Source organism: Squalius cephalus (genome assembly GCF_949319135.1).
Source record: "Squalius cephalus genome assembly, chromosome: 3".
In the NCBI taxonomy this organism is placed as follows: domain Eukaryota; kingdom Metazoa; phylum Chordata; class Actinopteri; order Cypriniformes; family Leuciscidae; genus Squalius; species Squalius cephalus.
In genome coordinates this window covers 13,920,963-13,946,557 of record NC_137124.1, presented here as the reverse complement: position 1 = coordinate 13,946,557, position 25,595 = coordinate 13,920,963, and the positions used below count along the sequence as shown (strand labels likewise).

The following is a 25,595-nucleotide window of genomic DNA, read 5'->3' as shown; positions in this document are numbered from 1 at the left end:
ATGTATAAATGCATTCCTAGCAGACATGTTAGTACCTGTGTAACTGAGGGGTTGTCGTGCATTAGAGGTTTAATCCTGTTGAATGTAGTGAGTCTGCGTCCTGCTGCCGGACTGTCTTCCTGGTTTCAGTACAGTTTCAGTCAGCCTCCTCTGTCAACACAAGAGCTCGTCTGTCGCCCTGCTCATTTCACCATCTCCAGTATTTTGCGTTTCGACGCGCTCTTGTCTTCTCATCGCTTTGTTATGGATAATTACGTGTTCCGGTCGCTCTGACAGGACGTTTTGCTGCGCCAGACACATCTGAGGTGAGAATTCACACAATTTCAGGTCTCGACAATGAATTATTCGGAGCTCTAGTGTTACATAATCGCTTTTAAAAAAAAGAATATATATGTTTGTCTGATTTAAGAGCATCATTATAAGATAATAATGTTTCATTGACCGACATAATAGAAGAGACGCTTCTGTGACGTCACGGCGACATCCCCTTTAGACAATAAACAATTGATTTTTCAGCTCTGTTAATGTAAAATATATATATATTTTTAATAGAGTTCTTTCTTTAGCTAGTTTACCTTTAAACATTCTTTTAACTATAAATAACTTTGCACGACATGTCTCTCAACTCTCATTAATTTGCAACTAACGTTACATGTCCACTAACTCTCATTATTCAGAGTAGGCTATCTCAAAGTATAAGTAGATTTGTGTTAGTAGAACAAGTTGACGTACTTGCAAAGTTACTTGTAGTCAGTGGTCAGGTCAGACTGGTAGTTGACGTAGTTGTAAAGTAAGTTACATAAGTAAAATGTCTAAAGTGGTCTAGCGAAATAAAGTGTTACCTTGTTATAAAATTGTGGTGTTTTTTTTTTTTTTATCTTTAAACATCTGAGTGACATATTTTTTAAACGTAATGTCTTCCATCTTATTAGAGTTAACCAAATGTGACTAATGTCTAATTAGTAAACACCATATAGCTACACAAACAAAAATGGGCTATGGGAAAATAATTATTTAATATAGAAGTTAATATGTTGAGTTACTATTGGTTTGAAAATAGTAGGATAAAGTGCACTTGGTCTTTATATAAAGTTCTTTTTTTATTGAAGTTTACTTCCTACCCTTTTGTACAACTAGCCTAAGTAGCTTGTATGTGGCTTTGTTGAGTTTTAATAAAGCATGTGTAACGAGTTTTATTAACAACACAACACAACGCAGAGGGACAATAAAGACCAGTTACACATGCAAATCAGGTTTTTTGACATGAAGTATGGAACAAAATCAATGTATTTTTCTTTCTGTAAGTAGACTGTATGCATTGTAAATCATTAACGTTTTCAGCATTGTTCCTTATGACTGAGCTGTTCATTATAAAATAGCCTTCTGAAATGTCTTTTCTATACGGGAAGTGGTTAGAATAAACAACATCACTTTTTTGTCCTGAATTGCCACTGAGGAAATGAAAGCATTTGAAAACTCCTACATTTTTTTGCAATAAACTTTGCGACAGGCGCTCAAAATGCTTTAATTATGCCATGAAATGATATTTTGAAAGTCTAAAATATTCTTCCTCCTTCTGTAGATCTCGATTTGTGGTGTCGACCTGACCAGAACGTTTGTTTTACCAGCATACTGCTGCTGACAGATAGGTAATTTGACTCTTTGTTATTGTTTTTGACAACATTTTCACACACATTTGGAACATCAGAAAGCAGCATGACATCCCAACGATGGTAACGATGCGCATGTTTCCCAGACAGTTGTAGTGAGCTGCAGGTATGGGCTTTGCGGAGGACTTGTGGTGCCCTCAGGGTCACGGCGCCCTGATGAAACTACAAGACTCTGAGCTGCGTTTGATGGAGGTTATGAAGAAATGGATCACGCAGAGGGCCAAGAGCGATCGCGAGTTCTCCGTACAGTTGCATCAGATGTCAGCCATTGTTGAGAAACTGGAGGGTTCCCAGCCTGGAGGAGGTATCGACTACATCAGCCAGTTCAATAAGGTATAAAGTATAAAGTTCCCATGATTGATTTCAATGTATATTGGAGATTTAAGATGATATATTATCCACACTAAAATGGTCTTAAGTACTGCATTGAGTCTGAATCCTTACTTTCCACATGATGTTAAAGGGATAGTTCTCCCAAAAATGAAACCCTGAAGCCATCCTAGGTGTATATGACATTCTTCTTTCAGACGAATACAATCGGAGTTATATTAAAAAAATGTCCTGGCTCTTCCAAGCTTCATAATGGGAGTGAATGGGTATCAACTCAAGTCCATCAAAGCGCATCCATCCATGATAAAAGTGCTCCACACTGCTCTGGCGGGTTAATAAAGGCCTTCTGAAGTGAAGTGATGTATTAGTGTTAGAAAAATATCCATATTTAAAACTTTATCGACTAAAATAACTAGCTTCCGGCAGACGGCCTACGCAAGTCGACTTGCGCCAAAAGAGTAACACTTGACGATGTATGTTGTAGAATGTAGGAGTAGCGTAAGCTTTGACGCCTCTCGCGGTTCACACAAACAGGGCTGGTCAACCGCTTTCGTCTTTACGTTGTGCGTCAAGTTCAAGGGTTAGTCTTTCACCGTAAATCGATGCGTACGGCTGTCTGGATATAGCCAAAATGGATATTTTTCTTACACAAACGCATCGCTTCACTTCAGAAGGCCTTTATTAACCCGCCAGAGCAGTGTGGAGCACTTTTATCATGGATGGATGCACTTTGATGGTGAGTCTTTTTTGGATTCTTGCCTTCACTTTAGCACTTACAAGCAGTGATAAGTGCACCGCAATAAAATATAATCATGCATTCAAAATTTTCAATGCCTAGTAAATCCTAAAATTGCATTAATTTTCTCGTTCTTACAGTCGTGGACTGTGCTGGTCAGTCAGACGGAGAGCCTCAGTCGGATCATGCGCAAGCATTCGGAGGATCTGATGGTGGGACCCCTCAGCAAACTCACCCTACTTATCCGGGACAAACAGCAGCTGAGGAAGACTTACGGGGAACAGTGGAACCTTCTCAGCCAAGAGATGTGCAGGGTCAGCGCCACACGCACATCACTTCACTATTACACTCTCGTAACAAGTACATTCTCACACGTATACAGACGTGTTTCTTATTAAGGGAGCTTAAAGGCACTTACTGCAACTATTATTAAAAATGTTTTTTTTATTAGTATTCAATGCCAAATTTAGGCCATGAAACTTGAACAGAGGGGAAATGCAAAAAATATTTTATTTTATAGTTTGCTCAAAGCAATAAACTACTAAAAACAATGTACATAATCCAATCAAAACTCTCATCATGAGGACAGAAAGTTAACGAGTAATTTCAACGTTTTTTTTGGTCTTCCCTTGCCATCTCTAAATAGTTTTCCAAATTGTAACATTGTTTATTACGAAATGCTCTTTTTATGCTGATTAATAATACTAAATGATTTGGAAAAAAAACCTCTAAAGACGCCACACTTTAACTTGTCTCAAACCTGGTTTAGTTAAACGGTCAGTCAAAATAAATGTATTAGCTGAATTCTCGTTTTCTGCAGTGTTTTAGTTTTAGCGAACGTGTCTACTTTTGGCACTAGATAAAAAATATTATATAGTTCCAAAAGATCATTACCTGAGTCCTTGTTGTGTGAACCGCTCTGTTGTTTTGACGTGCTGCACACTTTAATCTGTAGAAACTGTAAAATGGCGCAATTATGTCCGCCATTTGAATAACACTGTCGTAAGGCAACATTTTACTGTTGCTATCTGTATTAAATGATCATTTTACAGTACACTGTACAGACTGTACTGTAAATGTTTTCTGCAGAACAGTAACTGTTGTAACTATGATAATTTGGTGAACAATTTTCAATATTAATAATTTTCTATATATACTACCATTGGAAATTAAGTTATTTTTATAATTAACTATTCATTTCTAGTTTTAATAAAATTCAAAAGCATATACGGAAAAAAAACTTCACTACTCCCACTTAAAGGGCTAGTTCACCCATGTTGGAGATTTAACCACTGGAGTTACAATGATTACTTTATTGATGTCTTTACTAGCTTTCTTTGAAAGTGGTAGTTGCGTAGCTGTCAGTGAAGGTACAGAAAGCTCTCAGATTCCATCAAAAATATCTTCATTTGTGTTCCGAAGATGAACGAAAGTCTTACTGGTTTGGAATGACATGAGGGTGAGTAATTAATGACAGAATAAATATTTTTTGGGTGAACTAACCCTTAAACATAAACTGCACATATCCTAAAATAACATACCCTCCCCTGCCCAATTGGACCCTGTACGCAAGGAAAGGGCCCTTAAAGGAACAACTTAATTCTATAAATTAAGATCAGCCACATACTGACATTTTCTTTTCTTGCACCATGACATCGAGCCACTGAAACTTCCATATATATATGCAATGTCCAAAAACTCAGTATACCACTGTTTTAATTATAAGTACTAAAGCCATTAAAATAGCTTCACAAAAGTTATAAACCCCTTCACAAGGCCAACCCATATGTATAAAATTATTTTTGAAGCAACAGAAGATAGTCAAGGGTCAGTAAAAGTAGTTACACATTAAATGAGGAAGTACTCTTTGTGTGTGTGTGTGTGTGTGTATATATATATATATATATATATATATGGATGCATTTATTTGATCATAAATACAGTAAAAACAGTTATATTGAGAAATATTATTACAATTTTAATAAACTGTTTTCTATTTGAATATATTATAAACTGTAATTTATTCAAATCTGAGTTTTCAGCAACATTTTTCCAGTCTTCAGTGTCACATGATCCTTTAGAAATCATTCTAATATGCTGATTTGCTGTCTCAAATAATCATAAAGGTTGAAAACAGTGGTGCTGCTTAATATTTTTGTGAAAATCGTGATACATTATTGTCAGAGTTCTTTTATGAATAGTAAGTTCAAAAGAACAGCATTTATTTGAGCTCGAATTTTTTACAAATTCCTTTATACAATACATTATAAATGTCTATGCTTTCACTTTTGATCAGTTTAGTAAAGCAAAGGGAGGAGGAGGCTCTTTTTAGGGCTGGTAATCAACCTCATAGCATGCTAAAATCTACTCGTAACAGATTAGAAACCGCATAGCTACACCTTTACAGGCTGCTCACTACCATACTATCATTGTATCAGCACACATCTGGCTTTGTGTATGTGTTTAGACGTCTGGCAGAATCTAATTTTAGATAGATGAAATGTATGTGATCAAATAGCACTTCTTTTTGTACTCATTTAGTTTGAGTTTAGAAAATCATTAAATGAGTTTAAATGAACTCATTTATTTAATATTAAATGTTTTTAAATAATATTTTATTAAACGAGTTTTCAAAATCATCATTTAGAAAATCATTTAGTTTGATGTCTTTAATGAAGCCATTACCAATGCACGAGTTGCCTGTTGGTCTTTAGATTCTAGAATGGTTTAACGTTGAGAACCTTTTTTTTTTTTTTTTTTTTTTTTTGCGTGGGTTTTGTTATGTTTAGCCTGGAGGCTTGTAAAACTATTATTAGCTGAATATGGTGCATATTCATCTTCATTGCTAAACCAGGCTAATAACATGTGAAATGAATTGTCAGCAGTGAATCTAGCGTCCTTTCATGATTACACATGACACGTGTCTCATTTTGATGCACAAACCTGGATTTTTATTTGTTTTTATTTTGTGTCCTGTTGTGGAAGGTTAGGTCACCCAAATCGAAGTAGACCGGCTCAAGTCCAGTTACAGACCACTGGTACGGGACGCGACCCAGGCGAAAAGAAAATATCAGGAAGCAAGCAAAGGTATGATGCCTCCATGTTGTCTAGTTCTCTAAAAAGCATGGCCACTTTCCTTTCATTTTGACTGAATAGGGTACTTTGTACTGAAAGAGATACACATACAATAAGAGGAACTGTTTAATGTTTAAACACGAATGGTTTTATGATAGTATGTGTAAATAAGGCATTTGTAACCTGCCTTTAAACGAACACTTGTTTCTATGTTACACTGACATAGGAAACTAAATGTGGTTTCTCCAGTGACCTAAGTGTGAATGCTCCACAGAGCACATTTTGCAGCACTTATATGGGCCACAATGAATAGAACATTAGATATATAAAGCTACAGACAACGGATATGAAGAGCAATGGCAGATATATTTGCACTGTGCAAGGCAGTACTTACAATGAGCTTCAGTGTACTGTGATAGATGGGTACTTTATATCAGACTTTGATAGGATAAGCAAAGTGTTCACAACCTTTAAAGCACTTGGCAGATGGGGGAGTATAGTGGTTTGATGGCTTCCTGATTTAAATATAGGCTACGCTCATTTCTACGAGAATACACACTACTGTTCAAAAGTTAAAGTCTCTTACGCTCACCAAGACTGCATTTATTTGATCAAAAACGCAGTAATAATATTGTGAAATATTATGTCAACTTAAAATAACTGTTTTCTATATATATTTTTTAGTGCTGGGCAACGATTAATCACGATTAATCGCATCCAAAATAAAAGTTTGTGTTTACATAATATATGTGTGTGTACTGTGTATAATTATTTTGTATATATAAATACACACATATGCATGTATTTATTTAAGAAATATTTGCCTGTATATATATTTATACATCATTTATATTATATATAAATATAAATATTTTGTATATAAATAACACATTTTCCTTAATGCATGTGTGTGTATATTAGGGCTGTGCAACGATTAATCTAATTTATTTTGGATGCAATTAATCGCGATTAATCGTTGCCCAGCACTAATTATTTTTACATTATTTTATTTACAGTTCTAAGCTATTGCATTTTATTTTTCTGTTTAATTTTTGTTAGACTGAAATGTATTCATTAAATTTACACAATGAATGGTTGGCAATTATTGGACTGATTCCCCCTACCACCTGCATGCATACAAAATACTTTGGCTTCAAAATGGCGAAATTTACCAAAAGTCAACAACTTTGTGGCATTTATAATTTTGTAATGGTGGAACTTAATTATAAAAATAAAAAAAATCCAAATTTTTTCTAAATCCATTTGGCTAAAAACCCCCAGCTTTGAACAGGCATGATGCCTTTGGTTGTACTACAAACTATTTCAATGTCTTTTAAATTGAGTTATTTTTTAATCGGCTTAAAATAACCTTCATGATAATGAGATGGCTATAGGCTATATAAAATATAAGTATAAAAACAAAACATTGTGCTTTTGTGAAATCAAGAAAACAAACAGCTATGCGCTCTCTGCGGTTTCTGTCTCCATAAAGTTCTTTCTGAAGCACATCACAAAAATGAACCGCGTATAGGCCTACAGTAGGCTACTTGTCACACAGACTTGAGAAATATGTCTATATAAACTATAATTATCAGCGAACTTAAACATGGACAAATTGTGATTACTAGCTAAACCAGCCTGATATCTAGAAAAATAGAAGAAAGTGTCTTATACAATCCTTAAAATAACAAATAAATAACAAACACATATAAATTCAAATTAATTCAAATATATATTCAAATGTTATTTAACATTATTAAATCAATATTGGGTTACACAAACAAAACTAAATTTAAGGCTAAGATCAGGTTGAAATGAAAAAGCTCTTTAACATTACAGTTGCAGGTTACCTCTTTTGTTGACAGATATACAGCTGTCATGTCACCTTTCACTTGCATGTTCATGTATGTTTGTGGGTGGCCTTTTGTACAGACAGAGAACGGGAGAAAGCGAAGGAGCGCTACATCAAAGCCACTCTGAAGCTGCATGAGCATCACAATGAATATGTGCTGTCGGTGAAGGCCGCCCAGGTGCATCACCAACTCCACTACGGCCAGAGTCAGCCGGCCCTGCTGGGAGCCCTGCAGACGCTGCAGGAGGAGATGGTGCTTATTCTGTGAGTGAACATCAATAACACCAGCACTATAATGTTAAACGGGGAAATCAGTCCTTTAACATGGGTTATTAGGTGATTAGGGTGTTATTAGGGTATTTCAGTGGTTAGAATTAGTAAGCTAAAGTTAGATTATTTTTAAATGCCATAATAAAAAACCAAGAAGACCCATTCTCTCACAACTCGCGAGTCAAGTATTGCGGTACACGAGTACACTCTCTTCTCGTTCTGTTCCCGCGTTTTTTAACGCATATGCTAAATAGCAGGCTAACTAAACAAAATGTATATTCAAAGTTTTTTTTTTTTAATAAACCCACAATTAAAGGAGTGGGGGGGCTCTAACTCTGACTCTTCAACTATCAACATCTACGCAACTCTGAAAAAGAAGTGGCTTCTTCTGCATTAGGTAGGCCTAAGATATGTTTTTAACTTTTTGTATAGCAGTCGTTCATTGTTAATGTATCTTAAACTTTGAAGATATGATATATAAATGTATGAAATGTAGAAGATATAATATATAGGGCTGTAAGCACCATAGAGCAGGGGTGCCCAATCCTGCTCCTGCCGATCGACTGTCCTGCACAGTTCATCTCCAACCCTAATCAAACACACCTGAAACAACCAATTAATGTCTTCAGGATCACTTGAAAATTAAAGGCAAGTGTGTTTGATTAGGGTTGGAGATGAACTGTGCAGGACAGTCGATCGGCAGGAGCAGGATTGGGCACCCCTGCCATAGAGATTGAGAGGGACAAGTCCCCCCATAAAATTAGAAATGGCCAAATTGCCCCCCAGTTTTTGATATTCTTGATGCTGCTCTGTTTGTTGTTAGGTTGACAAAAAGTTTTAAAAGTTAAAATTTTAGTTTGCTCGCTGATAGCACACGTACATCACAGAGACATCTATTTGATGTCTGCATTTACATCTGCAAGATGATTTTTTAGACTGTTTGCTCATCTGCAGTATGTCTCAATATGTCAATATGTTGTCAGATGTTAAGTAGACATTTAGACATTTGATTCATTTAATTCATAACTGAATATAACTGCCAGCTTGTGCAGTGGTGAACCGTCTGTGGTAGTCGCACCCCAAAGCATAAAAGTGAAATTCAGACTATGAACTCGTTGCCTTATTTTAAGAAACACAGGACAGTGACAGTTATAGACTTCTGCTTTTTTGAATGGATGATATGTCATCCTGTTCAGCTCTCACAAGCAATGTTAACAGTCGTTACTCACATAGTTACAGTTAGTTGAAAAGAAGAAGTAGTTTTGCTGAGCGTCTTGTGCATTAAAACACATATGACTAGTGTGGCTTACTTGGTTTTTTTTTTAGGAAGGAGATTCTGCAGGAATATTTTGATCTGTCTAATTTGCTTCATGATGAGGTAGTGAGTGTTCACACTGAAATGGCCAACGCCCTGAAGGCCATCCAGCCTCACAAAGAGTACGAGAGCTTCATTCAGCAGAACAGGTACATTAACATTCCCTTTTGTTCCCAGTTTTTGCAGAATGCAATGGGAAACTAGACCAGAAGAACAAAGGATGTTGCACACATTTGCTAACTTCTCGTCTCGTGAAGTCGACATGAAATCAAAATGGATCCTGTTTACTTTCATAAGAAATGTTCCAGGTCTTATTGTGCATGATTCATCAGTGATTATTATTATAAAGAAAAAAAGCTGAGATCAAACAGTTGCTCACAATCTCAGGCCTTTTAATAGGAAGTACCTTGCTGGTGCATGAGCTGTGTAAAAGTGGAAGGCTACTATAAATAACATAAAATAAGTCAATTTCAAGCTTTTCCTCCAAAAATAAATGGTCACTGGCAAAACAGCTATTATATTGTAATTAAATATTTTCATACAATCAAAAATAAATAAGTTGTTTGTGAATAAATGTGACCAAACAAGTGTTACGATGCTAAATGTCTGTCAATATAGAATGAAAATGTTTTTCTTGCATAAACAACCAAATATTAACTAAGGCCATGTGGGCGAGGCAACATAATATAACTAATAACATCATAGCCCAGTTTTTACAGTCCAATCAAATCATGATTGATAAAATCAAGTCCTTCCTTGCATTATTTCCTGTTAAATATTCTGCTTTATACAATGCATTTGGAATGCATCGCAAATGTCCTTTCATGTTGCCTTTGAATGGCCACATCTTTCTGCATGCACATGTATGTATGTTTCTGTGCAGGTCAAGAGGAGAGATTCCTGCATGTGTGGAGTTTGACAGCAGTTTGTTGGAGGATGCTGAAGGTCTAATGCCTGAAGATCTGCAGCTCAATGAGCTCACAGTAGAGGGAATCCAGCATCGGTGAGTTTATTCTTTCTTTACATCGCTGTGTAGCATAATAGTGCAAGTGAATGTCATAGAAAGACAGAAGTGAAATCACCCACTGGAGCCTTGTTTTTGTTTCTGAAACTGTCATGTGAATTTCTGGAATTGTCTTTTTTGATGTGTGTGTGTGTGTGTGTGTGTGTGTGTGTGTGTGTGTGTGTGTGTGTGTGTGTGTGTGTGTGTGTGTGTGTGTGTGTGTGTGTGTGCGTGCATGCGCGTGCGTGTGTGTGTGTGTGCGTGCGTGTGCGTGCGTGTGCGTGCGTGCGTGTGTGCGTGTGTGTGCGTGTGTGTGTGTGTGTGCGTGTGTGTGCGCGTGCATGCATTTTGGCCTTAAGGCACCATCTTAAGCTTATTAGGAACCAGATAATTGTTTTTTCCAATTACTTACACATTCAAATCAACTCTTGAAGCAGAACATTCCGACCCATTATGCCGATTTCTATAACAATGTTAAACTGTTATTTTGTTAAAACGTTTAACTGGTTTTTCTTTCCAAAACACTTTTTTTTCTTAACACACATTTAGAAATTCACAATGTGTTCATGCAGAAACCACAAAACCATACATTGATCATGGGATCATCTAAATACTGAAATGCAAGAAAAGTAATATGTTATACAGTATATATAATACCAAAAGGTTAGGGTCAGTGAGTCTTTTTTTTTTTTTTTTTTTTTTTTTAAAGAAATTATACTTTCATTCAGCAAGGATGCATTCAATTGATCAAAAGAGACAACAAAGACTTTTATTTGACCAAAATATCTGTTGATCTGTTGAACTTTCTATTCATCAAAGATGCATCATGGTTTTCACAAAAATGTCAAGCAGCAGAACTGCTTTCAACATTGATGATAAAATGTTTCTTGAGCAGCAAATCAGCATATTAGAATTATTTCTGAAGGATCACGTGACACTGAAGACTGGAGTAATGATGCTGAAAATTCAGCTTTGCATCACAAGAACAAGTTATATTTTGAAATATATGAAAAAAATTTTGAGCAAATAAATGCGTACTGACCATAAGAGACTTCTTTCAAAAATCTTACTGACCCCGAACTTTTCAACAGTAGTATGCAAATACAGTATATGCACAATTGCACATGCAAGCAAATATAGTCATGCTCCATGATTCACACACATATTTACATGTTATATAATTTGTAACTCACTATTTCTGGCCCTCGGCATTTTGGCTATCTTCTATCGCATCACAACTCATTTTGCGCTGTTGTGGCTTCTCATATTTTCTCTCCTCCAAGGCTCACCGCTGTGGAGGAGGAGCTCTTGTGTCTTTCTAGTACTCTTGGTTCCCAGCAGGCCACTGTCAACCAGCTGGAGTTGGATCTGCAGAATGAGGAAGGCTCTGCAAACATAGGCCAGAGGTGAGTCTGTGAGCTCTCCAAACACACCACAGTACGCAGTACACCTCTGCTTCCCTCGCTGAACTTTCTAAATAATTAAAACATTAACTGAAAAATAGGTCCATTACCTGTTACTGATAAGAGATTAAAATAAAGAACATTAAATGTAAATATACTCCAAAGGGTCAACGAAAACACCAAAATCCAAATGAAACTATAATCAAAGCTAATTACTCCAGCAAAGAGGAGAGAGGTGTGAAGATCCACCATGAAGATCCAACATAGAGAGAGAACCGCCATTGACGCCATCAAAGCTTATATAATAGAAATCCAAGCTGATGTCACTCCTCTTTTGAGGATTGGGGAAATCCCTCACAACGTTCATCTATGGACTAAAATAAAAATGACAGACACACATTACATTTATGACACAACGCTTCCCCGTCATTGATGGAAAATTTCTGGTAGTGTTGGGCGGTATGACCAAAAATCCAAATTTTTCAGAAATAATACCGGTTTGACGGTATATGACGTTTTTTTTTTTTTTCAAGCATGACTAGTGTTAACCATATTTTCTACTGAATGAGAGAGGAAATACTGCGGTAGATTGACTTAGAATGCCCTATTTTACTGTCATGAGTGAATATTGTAGAAAAAAATCCACACTAGTATTAATACTTTAAAGGGATACTTCACCTCTGGAAAGATGAATGTGTATTTAAAATAGGTCATTTATGTAGAAGAAATGTGAAGAAATGTTTGAATTTGGAGCTTTCTAGACTGAGAAAAGCCAGAAAATGTATTTTTGGCTTATGTGGATGAAAGACAACAACTCCCAGAATGCACTTGCTTCGCTGCCCTAGGAGGCGACTCCCAAGCCACGCCTACAGTTAGAGAGCGCAGTTGAAAACAAGAAGGTTAGGCTACTAGTGAGTCTCCGTGACGAGTTTGCCCAGGATTTCGAGATCGCCCAAAATGTCCGGGATTCAGCTTTTGCGTTCTACAGTCGCCATTCATTATGTTTACTGTGGCGAGCAGGACGAGGCTGACGCGCCGTGCCGTTCTCCCGCGGCCGGTGGTGTGATTACTGAGAAGCGCCGGTCTCGCATCTCTCACGGAGGAGCGGGAATTTTCTTAGCAATGTTAAAACGTACATCAACCGATCACTTGTTTAGCGTTCATGTAAACACTACATTCAGATTCACCAATCGGAATGAATTCAGTTAGATTGAAACAAAAGGTGTGCATGTAAACAATGAATGGCGACTGCAGAAAGCAAAAGACGAATCCCGGACATTTTGGACGATCTCGACGGCCGGACAAGTCCGGGAAAAAGAGGATGATAAGCTTTCTCCTACTACTCAGCTTTCTCCTACTACTCAGCTTTCTCCTACTACTCAGCTTTCTCCTACTACTCAGCTTTCTCCTACTACTCAGCTTTCTCCTACTACTCAGCTTTCTCCGCAGAACAAGAGCCTGCTAGCTTAGCTTCCAAAAAAAGATGGCTGACACTGTGTACATTCTGTGAGTGAGATCCCACCTCCTATGGGCGGGTTGAAAACATGCGGAACAGCCCCTCCTACTGGCTGTAGTCTTTAGCCTCTGGCCAGAAAATCCTCCGATGACGATTTTTTTGACGATTTTTGCGTCATCGGAGGATTTTTTCCAGACAAAAAATACATAAATCTCTCGTCTCAGGGGGATATGAGGGTGGAAAGCACGGTAATTCGAAAATACTACAGGTTTTCTACTAATACAAAGCTTAATGCTAAATCCTGAAGTATCCCTTTAAACAGCACTTTCAACAGTTTTTCTCAGAAATTGCTTACTGCGCCTTTAATGGAAGCATTCTGCAATATATAGTATATCAACTAGTCTTCTTGTGCTTCGACTGGCAATAAAAGGAACTGAATTAAAACGAACCTAATCAAATCATTTTGAAACAATAAGAACATTTAGATTTCACTAAATTCTCAACAAAAAAAAAAAGTGTATTAATGAGAGCTTGTCTTCCTCTGTTTTTTGTTTTTTTTTAGGGTGTATCAGTTCAGTAAGCGTAATGCTCTGGAGGACAGCAGACAGCAGGTAGTTCTGTCCATGGTGGCTCGCGCTCGTCTGGAGGCCCAGCGGAGAGTTCTTTCCGATAAACTTCAGTCTCTGGGCAATAATGAGGTCGCACCTATAGGCCTGGATGATGATCGGATATCTGTCACCTCCAGCAACTCAGTGAGTCCACTCTCATCTCAATAAATCTGTCCTGAGAGCTTCAGTTTTTTTGCATAATCTTCTCATAAAAGTTCATTGTTACAGTATAGGAACATATACGGTAGCTTCCACTTCCTCCCCAGTGAAGAAAGACTATTTGTTTAAACAAATCTGCAACTTTTTGACGTCAGGTCAACACAAGGCCATGCATGTTTTCATGTTTGTTTACAATTTTTGATCTGAACTGAATCAACACTGAACAAATAATGGCTCTATTGTCTTTTATAGAGCAGCTTTACAACAGAATTGAATTCTTTTCGCTGTATGTGTTTTCACTGTAAAGCTGCTTTGAAACACTCTGTATTGTATAAAGCGCTATATAAATAAAGGTGACTTGACTTGACACCTGTTGACTTGGTCCATTTAGTCAAGGTAGAAGGAAGTAGCATAGATAACTAGTAATATTTTTAAAACCCAGAGTAAATAATGATAAGAGTAAAATGTTGGGAAATTAGTCAAACTTGCAGAAGAGGGTGTTTTACAGAACTCTTAAAGGCACAGGAGCAAAAAATGTCCCATCTATTTATAAGGGATAAAGAGAAATGGTCATAACAAACTAAATTATTGCAGAAAAACTTTTATAATGATTGAACATTATAACTTGACTGAAATAAAATCACATTATGGCCCGTGTAAAGAATCTAGTGGCTTCTTCAGAGCTGTAAAATGCAGCACCATAATTATGTGCAGTAAAATATCAAAGCCAGTCATGCTGTGTTTTTACATTGATTTTGAAATATGAGAATTGCGCAACCTTTGTTGACTCTGAACTCCTGGTACTCACATGCTGCTGGTTGACCTTTCTGAATATGGATGTTTCTCTTACATATATCAGAAGACTGAGACATGAATTGTAAATCATTTTCATTTTTGTTTGACCTCCCGATTTAACTGAACGTTCTCCAAACAGATATGTTTTGCTTAAAAGAAAAAATATTTCAAGCATATGCGCTTGGGGGAATATAAATTATGTGAATTTATTTAATACAAGAAGCTTTATTTTCATTTTCATAAAAAATTAAAACAGACATGCGCATAAATAATCATAATTTATTCTATAACTAAATACAACAATCAAAGACATCAGAGTTCAACGAATAACTCCACTGTTCAGTCACTCACTGAGCATCATGAGCTGAAGTGCAAGAACTTTTAACAAAAGTACTACTTCGTTTATCATGCCGTTGTGTTATTTGTCATGTTGTTTTCCTGCAGGAGCGTGACAAAGACCATAAGCACCTCAACATAGACGTAATCGTGAACCATCTCAGCAGCTTGTTCAAGCCCAAGTATATGGTTAGTGGTGTTGTGTTTGGTGGCAGTCTTTCTCTCTCATCTCCTCCCTGCTCACTGTTGTATCTACAACTTTCTGTAGAGTAGCGTGTTTTATGCATCTCACCAGGTTCCCCCCGCTCTGACGCCGGTGCCCGAGATAGAGAAGCCCCTGTCCCAGCAGGGCTGGTATCATGGTGCCATCCCCCGTCTGGAGGTTCAGGAACTGCTGAAGAATGATGGGGACTTCCTGGTTAGAGAAAGCCAGGGAAAACAAGAATACGTGTTGTCTGTTCACTGGGGAGGCCAGTGCCGGCACTTCCTTATTCAGAGTACAGAAGTGAGTGTTTTATAGGTGCTTTTGGTAACACTTTATTTTACAGTGTCCTTGTTACATATGTTACATGTACTTACCATAGTAATAACAGTAAATTAAGCATAATTACATGCAACTAACCCTAAACCAAATCCTAATCCTACCCTGACCCTATAGTAAGAACATGTAGTTGCTTAATATTACTCCGTACTTAAATATATAATTACTCTGTAACAATGACACCTTAAAATAAAGTGTAACCATGTGATTTTTTTGTTCCAGTTCACGGTGTGCAGTGGTTAGCTGTCATTTATATGATGATGGCATGTTTATGTGTGTATTTAGGGTGTGTATCGTCTTGACGGTGAGGGCTTCGCCTCCGTACCACTGCTAATGAATCATCTCCTCAGCTCCCATCAAAACGTCACAAAGAGGACAGACATTGTGCTGAAGAGACCCATCCTCAAGGTTTGTCACTGATCCCAAACCAGTTACACAAGTACTATACATATTACTGATGAGTAGTGACAGGTTGATATCTATTGGCCAAGGTTATTAATAAAACTTTTTTTTTTTTGAGTGGTATCAGTTCCTCTTTGGCCAAATATGAGCTTCCCTTTTCCCTGTCCACTTCAGAATGTACTAAACTGCATGGGCACCAGTGGTCTCTACAATCGACTTAGGCCTGTTCATTTGATGAACTATTCATAAACTGTTTTCAAAATTTTGGGGTTTTATGTATATTTGCAAATGATATTATAATAAATAAAATAATAATATTAGAAAATATTATTAGAAAAAAATCCATAACTCACAATCCAAAAATAGTAGTTTTAGTCAGAAATAAATTAATAATGACATTAAGATTACGCTGTTAAACTGTTAAATTATTCAAATATGTAATACATCAATAATAATAATAATAATTGGTATTAATTATTAAATTAATACTAATAATAAGGATTTTTTAATTTATTGTTTGTTTGTTTGTCCTTTAAGGTTCACCTTGAAAAAAAGTTCATAAATGTACACCTTTTTGTCACAAAGTAACCTTTTTTACGCAAAGATTCTTAAAGGACATTTAAAGGTCCCATGACATGAAATTTTCACTTTCTGAGGTTTTTTAACATTAATATGAGTTCCCCTAGCCTGTATATGGTCCCCAAGTTTCTAGAAATTTTAATTGGTGTAAATCGAGCTTTTGCTATCTTTCTCTGCCTTTGAGAAAATGGAAGCTCAACCGGGCTGATCTTGAATCTCCTCCTTATGACGTTATAGAGCTGGTAAGTCCCGCCCCTTCCGCTAACCCCACTGGAGCTCTAGGCTGAAAAATCGTCAATGCAAGTGAATGGGAGAAAATAATTATTTTCTGGTCCCGTTTGAATTATGCCATGAATGTGAACATATGTTGTCTGTGAATTTTTAATATAATTTTTCGTGTAAAGAATGCTACAATTTAGCGGGTAGAAGTTTGATACGGTTAGACTTTGTGTGAGAGCACTTTGTGGACTACAACTCTTCGCTGCTTTCGACGCGTTTGAAACGTCATCACCACTCGCACACGGACACTAGCTCACGGATCCCGCTAAACATGGCTGTGTCTTTGGTGCACTTCACCGCCTTCTTTCAGGGAGAGGACAAAATCGTTGAAGTTGGTGAAAACCACGGGTAAGTCAACTTTATGGGGTGACGTCACATAGGCGACATGTAGTCTTTCTCGTTATGTCTTTTCCACAACTGCTAGCCGAAGAATCATACCATATACCGTAACATGAAAAATTATATAAAAAATTCACAGACAATTCACATTCATGGCACAATTCAAACGGGACCAGAAAATAATTATTTTCTCCCATTCACTTGCATTGAAAATTTTTCAACCTAGAGGTCCACTTGGGGTTTTACGGATGGGCGGGACTTACCAGCTCTATAAGGGGAAATGTTACCTCCCCTTTCTCTGCTTTGCCCGCCCAGAGAATATTTTCCGCCCTTGAGAAAATGAGCTAGGAAGTAGGAACGCGCGCGCGCGATTTTAGTTTGTCCACGAGAGATATCATGGCTTTTGAGCGAGCGAAGCATAATAATTGCTCAATAATTGGATGTACAAATGAACACTGAAGCATTTTTTTAGTTCCTTCATCCAATCCCCAAAAGAAGAACCAGTGGATTAATTTCATTTTCTCTGTCTGGAAATGCGCCGACTCAACTTCCCAAAGTTTTGCATGTCTGCGGCAAACATTCCACCGACGACTGTTTCCTCAACTTGGGTCAATACAGAGCTGGGCTTGCTGAACGTCTGAATCTAAAGTCTGGATCAGTACCAACTCTCTTTGGCTCAGCTACACACCTCGGACAACTAAGTCAACTAATGATATCAAATGACAAAAGGACGTTTATAGAATTTGGAAGATTAACTTTTAACATTTTCAGAAGTTAAAAGTTTATAGTTGAACTTTATATTTGAAGTTTCTTCTTAGAGAATGGGCATTATAGATATCTAGATATGGGCATTGGCCATTAATATTATTATCAGTCGACCACTGCTGCTGAGTGCTGTGATTGACCAGTCATTATTATGTTTGCATCGATTAATACAGTTTTTGTGGGGGTGTTTTTAGGATAAGTGGGTCTTGGAGCATGACGATGTTATCCTTGGACAGAGCATTGGTCGGGTAAGCCCGGATATCTTCTGTGTTATATAAAAGGATTGAAATTTCAGTAAAGATAAAAAATATGATCTAACTTGCTTCTTGTAACATTTTGGATGATATTAGGGCAACTTTGGTGAGGTGTTCAGTGGCCGCCTGCGTTCAGACAATACGCCAGTCGCTGTGAAAGCCTGCCGAGAGAATCTGCCTGCAGAACACAAGAACAAGTTCCTAATGGAGGCCCGGTTTGTAGATACACTGATTAACACACACATACCGTGTGTACTCACACATACACACTCTCATTTAACTAACTTATCTCCATTTCTGTCTCAGGATCCTAAAACAGTACGACCACCCAAACATAGTGAAGCTAATCGGCGTCTGCACACAAAAACAGCCAATATATATCATCATGGAGCTAGTCCAAGGTACATCTAAACCTTTCATTCAAATCATTTAAAGGGACAGTGCACCCAAAAATGAAAATTCTGCCATCATTTACTTCCCTCATGTTGTTCCAAAGCTGTATGACTGTCATTCTATCACAAAACTCAAAAGATGTTTAGCAGTGTAACAGTGAAAGTAGATCATGATTTATATTGTTAAGCTTAAAAAATGGCAAAAAGCACCATAAACGTAGTTCACACATCTCGTGTCTTATATTGCAAATCCTCTTAATCTATATGATAGATTTTTTTTGAAGAACAAAAGTTTATTTGCTTGTTTATTATTATTAAATTAATATATATATTTTTTTATTATTAAAAGTATTAAATCATTGAATAAATGATGAACTATTACTTTAAAATGTTCAAGTCTCTTGATGGCGTATTCTTCTGACAGGAGGGGACTTTCTAACCTTTTTGCGCACAGAGGGCCACAACTTGAAGCCAAACATGTTGATCAGAATGGCAGAAAATGTTGCATCTGGCATGGCGTACCTGGAAAACAAGAAATGCATTCATCGGTGAGAGTTTGAAAATTAAATAGAAAGACAATGAAATATAGTGATATACTGCATAAGATCCTAGTCTCAGCGCTGAAAAACTATAGTAGATCCATAAAGCGCTAGCAGACCTCATAAAGAGCTCACAGCTGGTTTTTATTGAATCGAATAAGTAGACTCTAGGTATTTCTCTATTATGGTTAAGTCTTTTTACCAGTGGTTTGCAAGCAATGCCCAATGGGAAGATTTTGGGATAATGAGACTGAGAGGAAATCTGATAGTGCCTGTTTCCCTCATGCTGTGTCAAACGGTTCAGTGTCTCTCGAAAGGATTGAGTTTTAATAGAGCCAGTGCATTCTGTGTTTCTCTGTCTGTCATTCTTATACTTTTTTTTTTCCTAGTGTGCTCTGGTTGCTCTCTCTCTACACTATGCTTTCCTTTTTTTTCAGAGCAACCTACAATAAATCCCAATTTTCCCTGTCTCTCTCTGTAGAGATCTGGCTGCCCGCAACTGTCTTGTGGGAGAGGAGAGCGTGGTGAAGATCAGTGATTTTGGTATGTCACGTGAGGAGCAGGATGGTGTTTATTCTGCTACAGGAGGAATGAAGCAGATCCCAGTCAAATGGACGGCACCAGAGGCCCTCAATTATGGTACCACTACCAACTATCACTTAAAGGAGCCTATTATGCTTTTTTACATTTCTGTAGGGACATATTTTCAATATCAGTGCGCACTGTGTCTGAACTCCCTGAAACGCCTCGATTAGTCTTGAGTTTTCTTCAGGGAACGTACACATCACAATGTTCCTCATTTAAATAATTAGAGGCCTGGTTGAGTTGCGTCTGTAGTCTAGTCACCTTTATTTATATAGCGCTTCATACAATACAGATTGTTTCAAAGCAGCTTTACAGTGATAACAGGAAAATGATGCATTTCGGCTGTTGTTCTGCTGAAGTCAGTTCAGTGTTGATTCAGTTCCGTTGTAAAGATCATAAGTTAATTTCATCTATGAAGCAGTTCTGCAAAAAGATTATGTCATCGTCCGGCTGAGTTCAGTTCTCATTTAACATCGTCAGTAAGTCAGATCAGTAATATTGTTGAATATTAAGTTTCCACAACTAAGCACGACAGTGGCAAGGAACCCAAACTCCTTCAGGTAACAGAATGGAGAACAAAACCTTGGGAGAAACCAGGCTCAGTTGGGTTTCTCCCAAGTTTGTAGTCTGTTAAAGCTCTGGGTTATGGAAACACGCGTTTCTGAAGCAGTTGACAAATCACAACACACTGGTCCAGACGACCAATCAGAGCACATTGCACTTTTTTCATAAAGAGGGGATTCATAGAAACTGGAACTAAACAGAGTGTTACTGACTAATGGGAAGAGAAGTGCTGCAACAATGGAAAATATGTGAAAAATCACACGTTTTTTGAACATTCAAGCATGAAAACCTATTCTACTAGACCCCAAAAACTAAATCAAGACTTTGTATAATAGCTCCCCTAAGCAAACATTGCCAATCGATTGATCCATCAAAAATAGGCTGACCAGACATCCCGTTTTCCCTGGGATAGTCCCGTGTTTCAGCTCTTTTTTTTGTGTCCCGACTTATGTTTTGTTCCCTATTTCTTCTTTCCTTAATTGGAATAAAGGGATATTAAAGAGCGTGGAGGAGATCAAGTCAGATGCAATGTCAAAAAAGCATGTGTGTACATTTAACAAATATATTTAAAAAGAGTTTATCAAGTGTTATGCGCAGTAAGTTGTGAAAAAAAGATGCCTGTCCATCCCGTTTTGTATTCCACCATGAGAAATCTGGTCACCTTCATTAAAAAGAACTAAAACAGATGTTAAGCACTATATGTGCTGCTTTAGTTGTTTCTTAAGTATTTTATGCTAAGTTAAGGGGGATCAGTCTGTACCCGAAGCACATAGTATCCATTATGTTTGACTGGTCACGATTGAGGGTTTCATGTCTCAACGCTGCCCTCTGTTGTTTCATCAGGGCGATACACCACTGAGAGTGATGTGTGGAGTTTTGGAGTGCTGCTGTGGGAGACGTTCTCCAGAGGAGTCACACCGTATACCATACCAAATAACATGAATAACCAACAGACCAGAGACGAGGTGGAGAGAGGTACTTCACATACTGTACACATACTGTACCACACACAGCAAACTATGGCTTATTGCCTGTTTGTAAAGCAAGTGTTGTTTAAATCTTTTTTTATGTCTTGTTTTTGTTTTTAGGATATCGTATGCCGGCCCCGAATAACTGTCCGGATGAAATCTATGCCCTCATGTGTCAGTGCTGGCAGTATGATCCAAGAAAACGACCCTCGTTTCGCAAACTAAAGGCAGATCTGTATGCTTTAAGTCGGTAACGCACGCATGCTTACAGTGCAGATATTTTAAGATGAGGCCAAAGCAAAGGATTTATTTTTTTAATTTGTGTGCCACAGTTGAAAAAAAAGCATTCTGAATGAGTATTATTAATAAGAATAGATTATAATTAAGAATATTTGATTTTATATATTCAATTCTGTGTAATGTGGTGTTCCAAATGTTTTTTGGGTGACATCCCGATGTTTAAATAACAAATAAATTATTTTTTTGCAGATGACAAATGTGATCTTATATAAGTCTGTACATTCGCCGTTTATTGTATTCAAATACTGTAAATAAATTTAATAATTATTGATAACAATTTGAGTACTTTTTTTTTTTTCAAATGAATCAGGAGACATTAAAATGTACCAAAAGTGACAGTAAAGTCAATTATAATCTCACAAAATATTTATATTTCAAATAAATGCTGTAAAAGTTCTTTCGAACTTTCAATTCATCAAAGAATCCTAAAAAAATACTTTTGGTTTCCTTAAAAATATGAAGCAGCTCAACTGTTTAGATCATTAATAATGAGAACTGTTTTTTGAGCATCAAATCAGCATATTAGAATGATTTCTGAAGGATCATGTGACACACTGTTTTTTTTTTACAGAGTAATAATGCTGAAAATTCAGCTTTACCAACACAGGAATAAATTACATTTTCAAATATATTAAAATAGAAAACAGTTATTTCAAATTGTAACAATATTTCACAATATTTTTCCTTGATTTTTGATCAAATAAATGCATCATTGGCGAGCAGAAGAGACCTTTTTTCAAAACCCAAAAATCTTTGAACAGTACTGTATATGCTAACATTATCTTCTTAGAGGCAATTTAGTTTTTGTTCACTCCACCAAAAATGAATTTAGCTGTTGGTGTGAACAAATCTTAAATCTTTCATACACTGAGATGTATTTCTGGCCTTTCACTGCTGCAGTTTCATCATGAAACATGGGATAGATTCCATAAAGCATTCCATTTTCCTAAGCATTAATGCACTGCAGAACTCACAGCCACACAGGTGTGAATGGGTGTGTCTATCTGTTCATGTGTCTTATCTGCCTTAGGGACGAAAGAAGACAAAGCAGAAGATATGACATGTGACTCACAGCCAAACTTGCTGTAAGGCTTTAACACTTTGCATAACTGAGATTGATTGCATGATACAAGACTATCATATGACACTTCTTGGATTTTTCATTTCTGCTGATCCAGGATTCATTTAGCTTATAAAGCTGGTTGAGATTATTGGGACAAGTCACAGATAACCCAAGCTGAGAGGCTTTACTGCTAACATGCCATAAACATGGGTCCAGAACAGTTTTTGGATTATAAGAAAATATTTCAGTGCACTGTCAAACTGCCAATTTAAACTCTATTAAACCATTATTTAGTATTACCCTTTTTTTCATCTTTATGTTCTAAAAATGCTCAACATGGGTTAATGGAGTGTGAGGTATTGAAAAATGTATTGTAATGTAATTTAGTTTGGGGTCCAATTCTTATTATTTATGACTTTTGCCTTAATAAACTCCTAATTACTGCTATTAATAGTTAGTATGGTAGTTGTTAAATTTGGGTATTGGGTAGGATTAAGAGATGTACAATATGGTCATGCAGAATAAGTGCTTTATAAATAATATAAACAGCCAATAATAAGCAAGCTAATAAGCAACTAGTTAATAGTGAGAATTGGACCCTAAACTAAAGTGTTTACAAAAGATCAAAATTCTTCTCGCACAAGAACAACCATTGTTTCTGCACAAATGCAACGTACAGAGGCCATGAAAAGGGTTAGGACACTTAAACCAGACTATAATATAATATCAAAACATGCATTTATTTAAAAGATAGCACAGGCACACTACTTAATCAAAACATTTCACAAAAAGAAGTTTGTTAGGTTTAATTAAAAGTCCATAATTAAACACCATTTGGTTAAATGGCAATGCAAAAACTACTCAGAAAATTCAAGAAAGATCTAGCATTGTGTGTTTGCAGATTCCAGGGATATTCTATCTATGCAATGACGTTTATGCATTAAGTGAGGGTTAAATGTCTAAATACTTTTTGGGGTCGAAAATTACAAAAAGGTGTGCGCATCCTAAACCCAATTTGGGCTCAGGTCTAAGAAAAAAAAAAAAAAAAAAAAAAAGAACGATAAATAGAAAAAAACATAATGTCTGCACACTGAAGTTACAGCTCCGTACAATATATTATTATTTCTGAAAAGCGCAACGTTTCAACAGATCTGGTCATAAAAAATATATATATTTGTATATAACTTTATTATTTTTTATTTTTTGGTACAGGTGTATCTTATGGACTTTAAATTAAAATATTTGCAAATATTTAAAATGCATCATACCTCTACATTTACTGTGTGTGACACAATTGGAGATGTTGAAACTTGATGCTGGCACATATTTGAGCATCTTGAATGAAACTATGTCTACGCGCACGGCAGACAGAATAAACGCATTCAGATCTATATCAGTTTTTCTGGCGCAGAATAATCAGCTGCATGAAGAGAGAAATGAAGATAGAGTAGCGTGATTTTTAAAGACGGGTGGATAAATGTGCTTTTCCTCACTTTGTTGTCTCTCAAAGTTGCTTTGCAATGTATTTGACACAGGAGCCCCAAGTTCAATTTATGGAGCGTTAAAGACGTCATCATTGTTCTGAGAGGGTGACATTGATGGTCCTGAATTGATAAACGACATGCCACTGTGACATGTTGAGTGTCAGCTGACACATCTCGTGATGGAGCACCTGCTTCCTCACAACACTCGCTGGTTGGTGCTGTCAAGAGTGTTCGATGTTTGCCATGTGTGTTATGTTTATACAACTTATTTTTTATGCATAAAATAACTCATTATGCACAAAAAAAAAGCACATTGGACAAATGTTCCCATCTAAACGCTTGACAGGATGATCAGCCTCAAAGGGGGTTAAGACCAGGCATGTAGCAGGACACCTTTCTTAAAAGGGCGTTTCAAAGCATTGCCTGTAGCAGATTCTCTAGTGTGTTTTTTTGTTTTTTGACAGATCTGTGGTCAAATTACACTTTTAATTGGTTGTTTTTGTCCACATGCAATTAAAAATACAGCTCAGGAAACTGGACATATAGTCATACCAGTTCTGAGTTTGCCAGAGGACAGTACCAGTTTGCTAGAGGACATTTGAATTTTTATGTTCTGCAAGTGGTTTTGCTACACATGGAGTGTGTTATTTCAGCTTGCCTGTATTGATTATTACAGTTCGGATATTAGCATTTGTGTACAGTAGAGATTGAATCTTGAAAGGTCTAGGAACAGCACTACCAAAAACTCTAGAGAGATGCAGGTGGCTAATTTTTTGGTTTCATGTGGAAAAAGATGTTTGTTAGAAACACATTATAGCAGTGGTTCTCAAACAAGGGACTGGACACAAAATGGACTAAAATGATTTAAAATAAGACAAAAAAAAGTTTAAAAATAAGCTTACACAGCTAAAAATAAAAGACATATTTCTTATGTTCTTTTAAGAACTGTCATTTAAGGGTTTTTCACAGTCTTGGAAAACCTGGTTAATGTATTTGACGGAATTTTAAAATTGTGATTTCCAGACATGAAAAAAGTTGTGGAAATTTGAATATGAATTTTAGTTATGAGAAACTTTCAAGGATTTCATTGGCCAGAAACTTAGAAACTAATTTCACCTCTTCACATTTTTTAAAACTCAATGCATTTACTCATTGTTTATTGTCTTCCAGCTTATACAAATCTCCTAATTACACTTTAGTATGCTGCATTTTTTCTTTTCTTTTTTTTGTTATTTTTGTTGTTGTTGCTAAAGTCTAGAAATTGCATCTTTTTTTAATATCTATGTCCGTGGCATCACATGCCCAGGCATGTGGCTCATTACGTATACTGCACACTGTTACTATCAGCCTGACTATCAGTAAGTCATTGTCTTTGTGACGGTATGACTAGCTGAAATTCGTTTGTCTTTGACGGTTCGCTTCATAGCTTGTCATTCCAGGTAATTCTCTAAACCGTTTGGCTGCTCACAAGGTGAGATCATAAAGATCTGATCCTAATCAAAGCATGGCTATTTCCGCCAAGACTCTCTTCCC

General features: G+C 36.7%; 1 protein-coding gene across 2 annotated transcripts; it reads left to right on the top strand.

Annotated features, from left to right (window-relative positions):
* The first annotated feature begins 56 nt into the window (after nucleotides 1-56).
* On the top strand, nucleotides 57-21,787 carry fes (FES proto-oncogene, tyrosine kinase). 2 transcript variants are annotated; one of them, XM_079867212.1, is made up of 20 exons: nucleotides 57-305; nucleotides 1,583-1,649; nucleotides 1,757-2,003; nucleotides 2,877-3,050; nucleotides 5,727-5,823; nucleotides 7,744-7,927; nucleotides 9,260-9,397; nucleotides 10,132-10,251; nucleotides 11,535-11,657; nucleotides 13,673-13,862; nucleotides 15,117-15,197; nucleotides 15,304-15,513; nucleotides 15,835-15,957; nucleotides 18,108-18,161; nucleotides 18,264-18,382; nucleotides 18,474-18,568; nucleotides 18,984-19,107; nucleotides 19,580-19,737; nucleotides 21,091-21,222; nucleotides 21,336-21,787. In XM_079867212.1, the coding sequence occupies exons 3-20, from the start codon at nucleotides 1,779-1,781 to the stop codon at nucleotides 21,467-21,469; spliced, it is 2,481 nt and encodes an 826-aa protein (XP_079723338.1). In that variant the 5' UTR covers nucleotides 57-305; nucleotides 1,583-1,649; nucleotides 1,757-1,778; the 3' UTR covers nucleotides 21,470-21,787. The 2 variants fall into 2 exon arrangements, with proteins under 2 accessions (XP_079723338.1, XP_079723337.1); XM_079867211.1 differs by having other exon boundaries at nucleotides 81-305; nucleotides 15,277-15,513.
* The last annotated feature ends 3,808 nt before the right edge of the window (nucleotides 21,788-25,595 follow it).

What these genes read in the sequence shown, in the direction of transcription:
- fes (XM_079867211.1), top strand. Translation starts at nt 1,779, where the DNA reads ATGGGCTTTGCGGAGGACTTGTGGTGCCCTCAGGGTCACGGCGCCCTG. An exon ending in GTAGAGGGAATCCAGCATCG is followed by an intron (nt 10,252 to 11,534) that starts GTGAGTTTATTC and finishes CTCTCCTCCAAG; the next exon opens with GCTCACCGCTGTGGAGGAGG. An exon ending in CATCATGGAGCTAGTCCAAG is followed by an intron (nt 18,569 to 18,983) that starts GTACATCTAAAC and finishes TTCTTCTGACAG; the next exon opens with GAGGGGACTTTCTAACCTTT.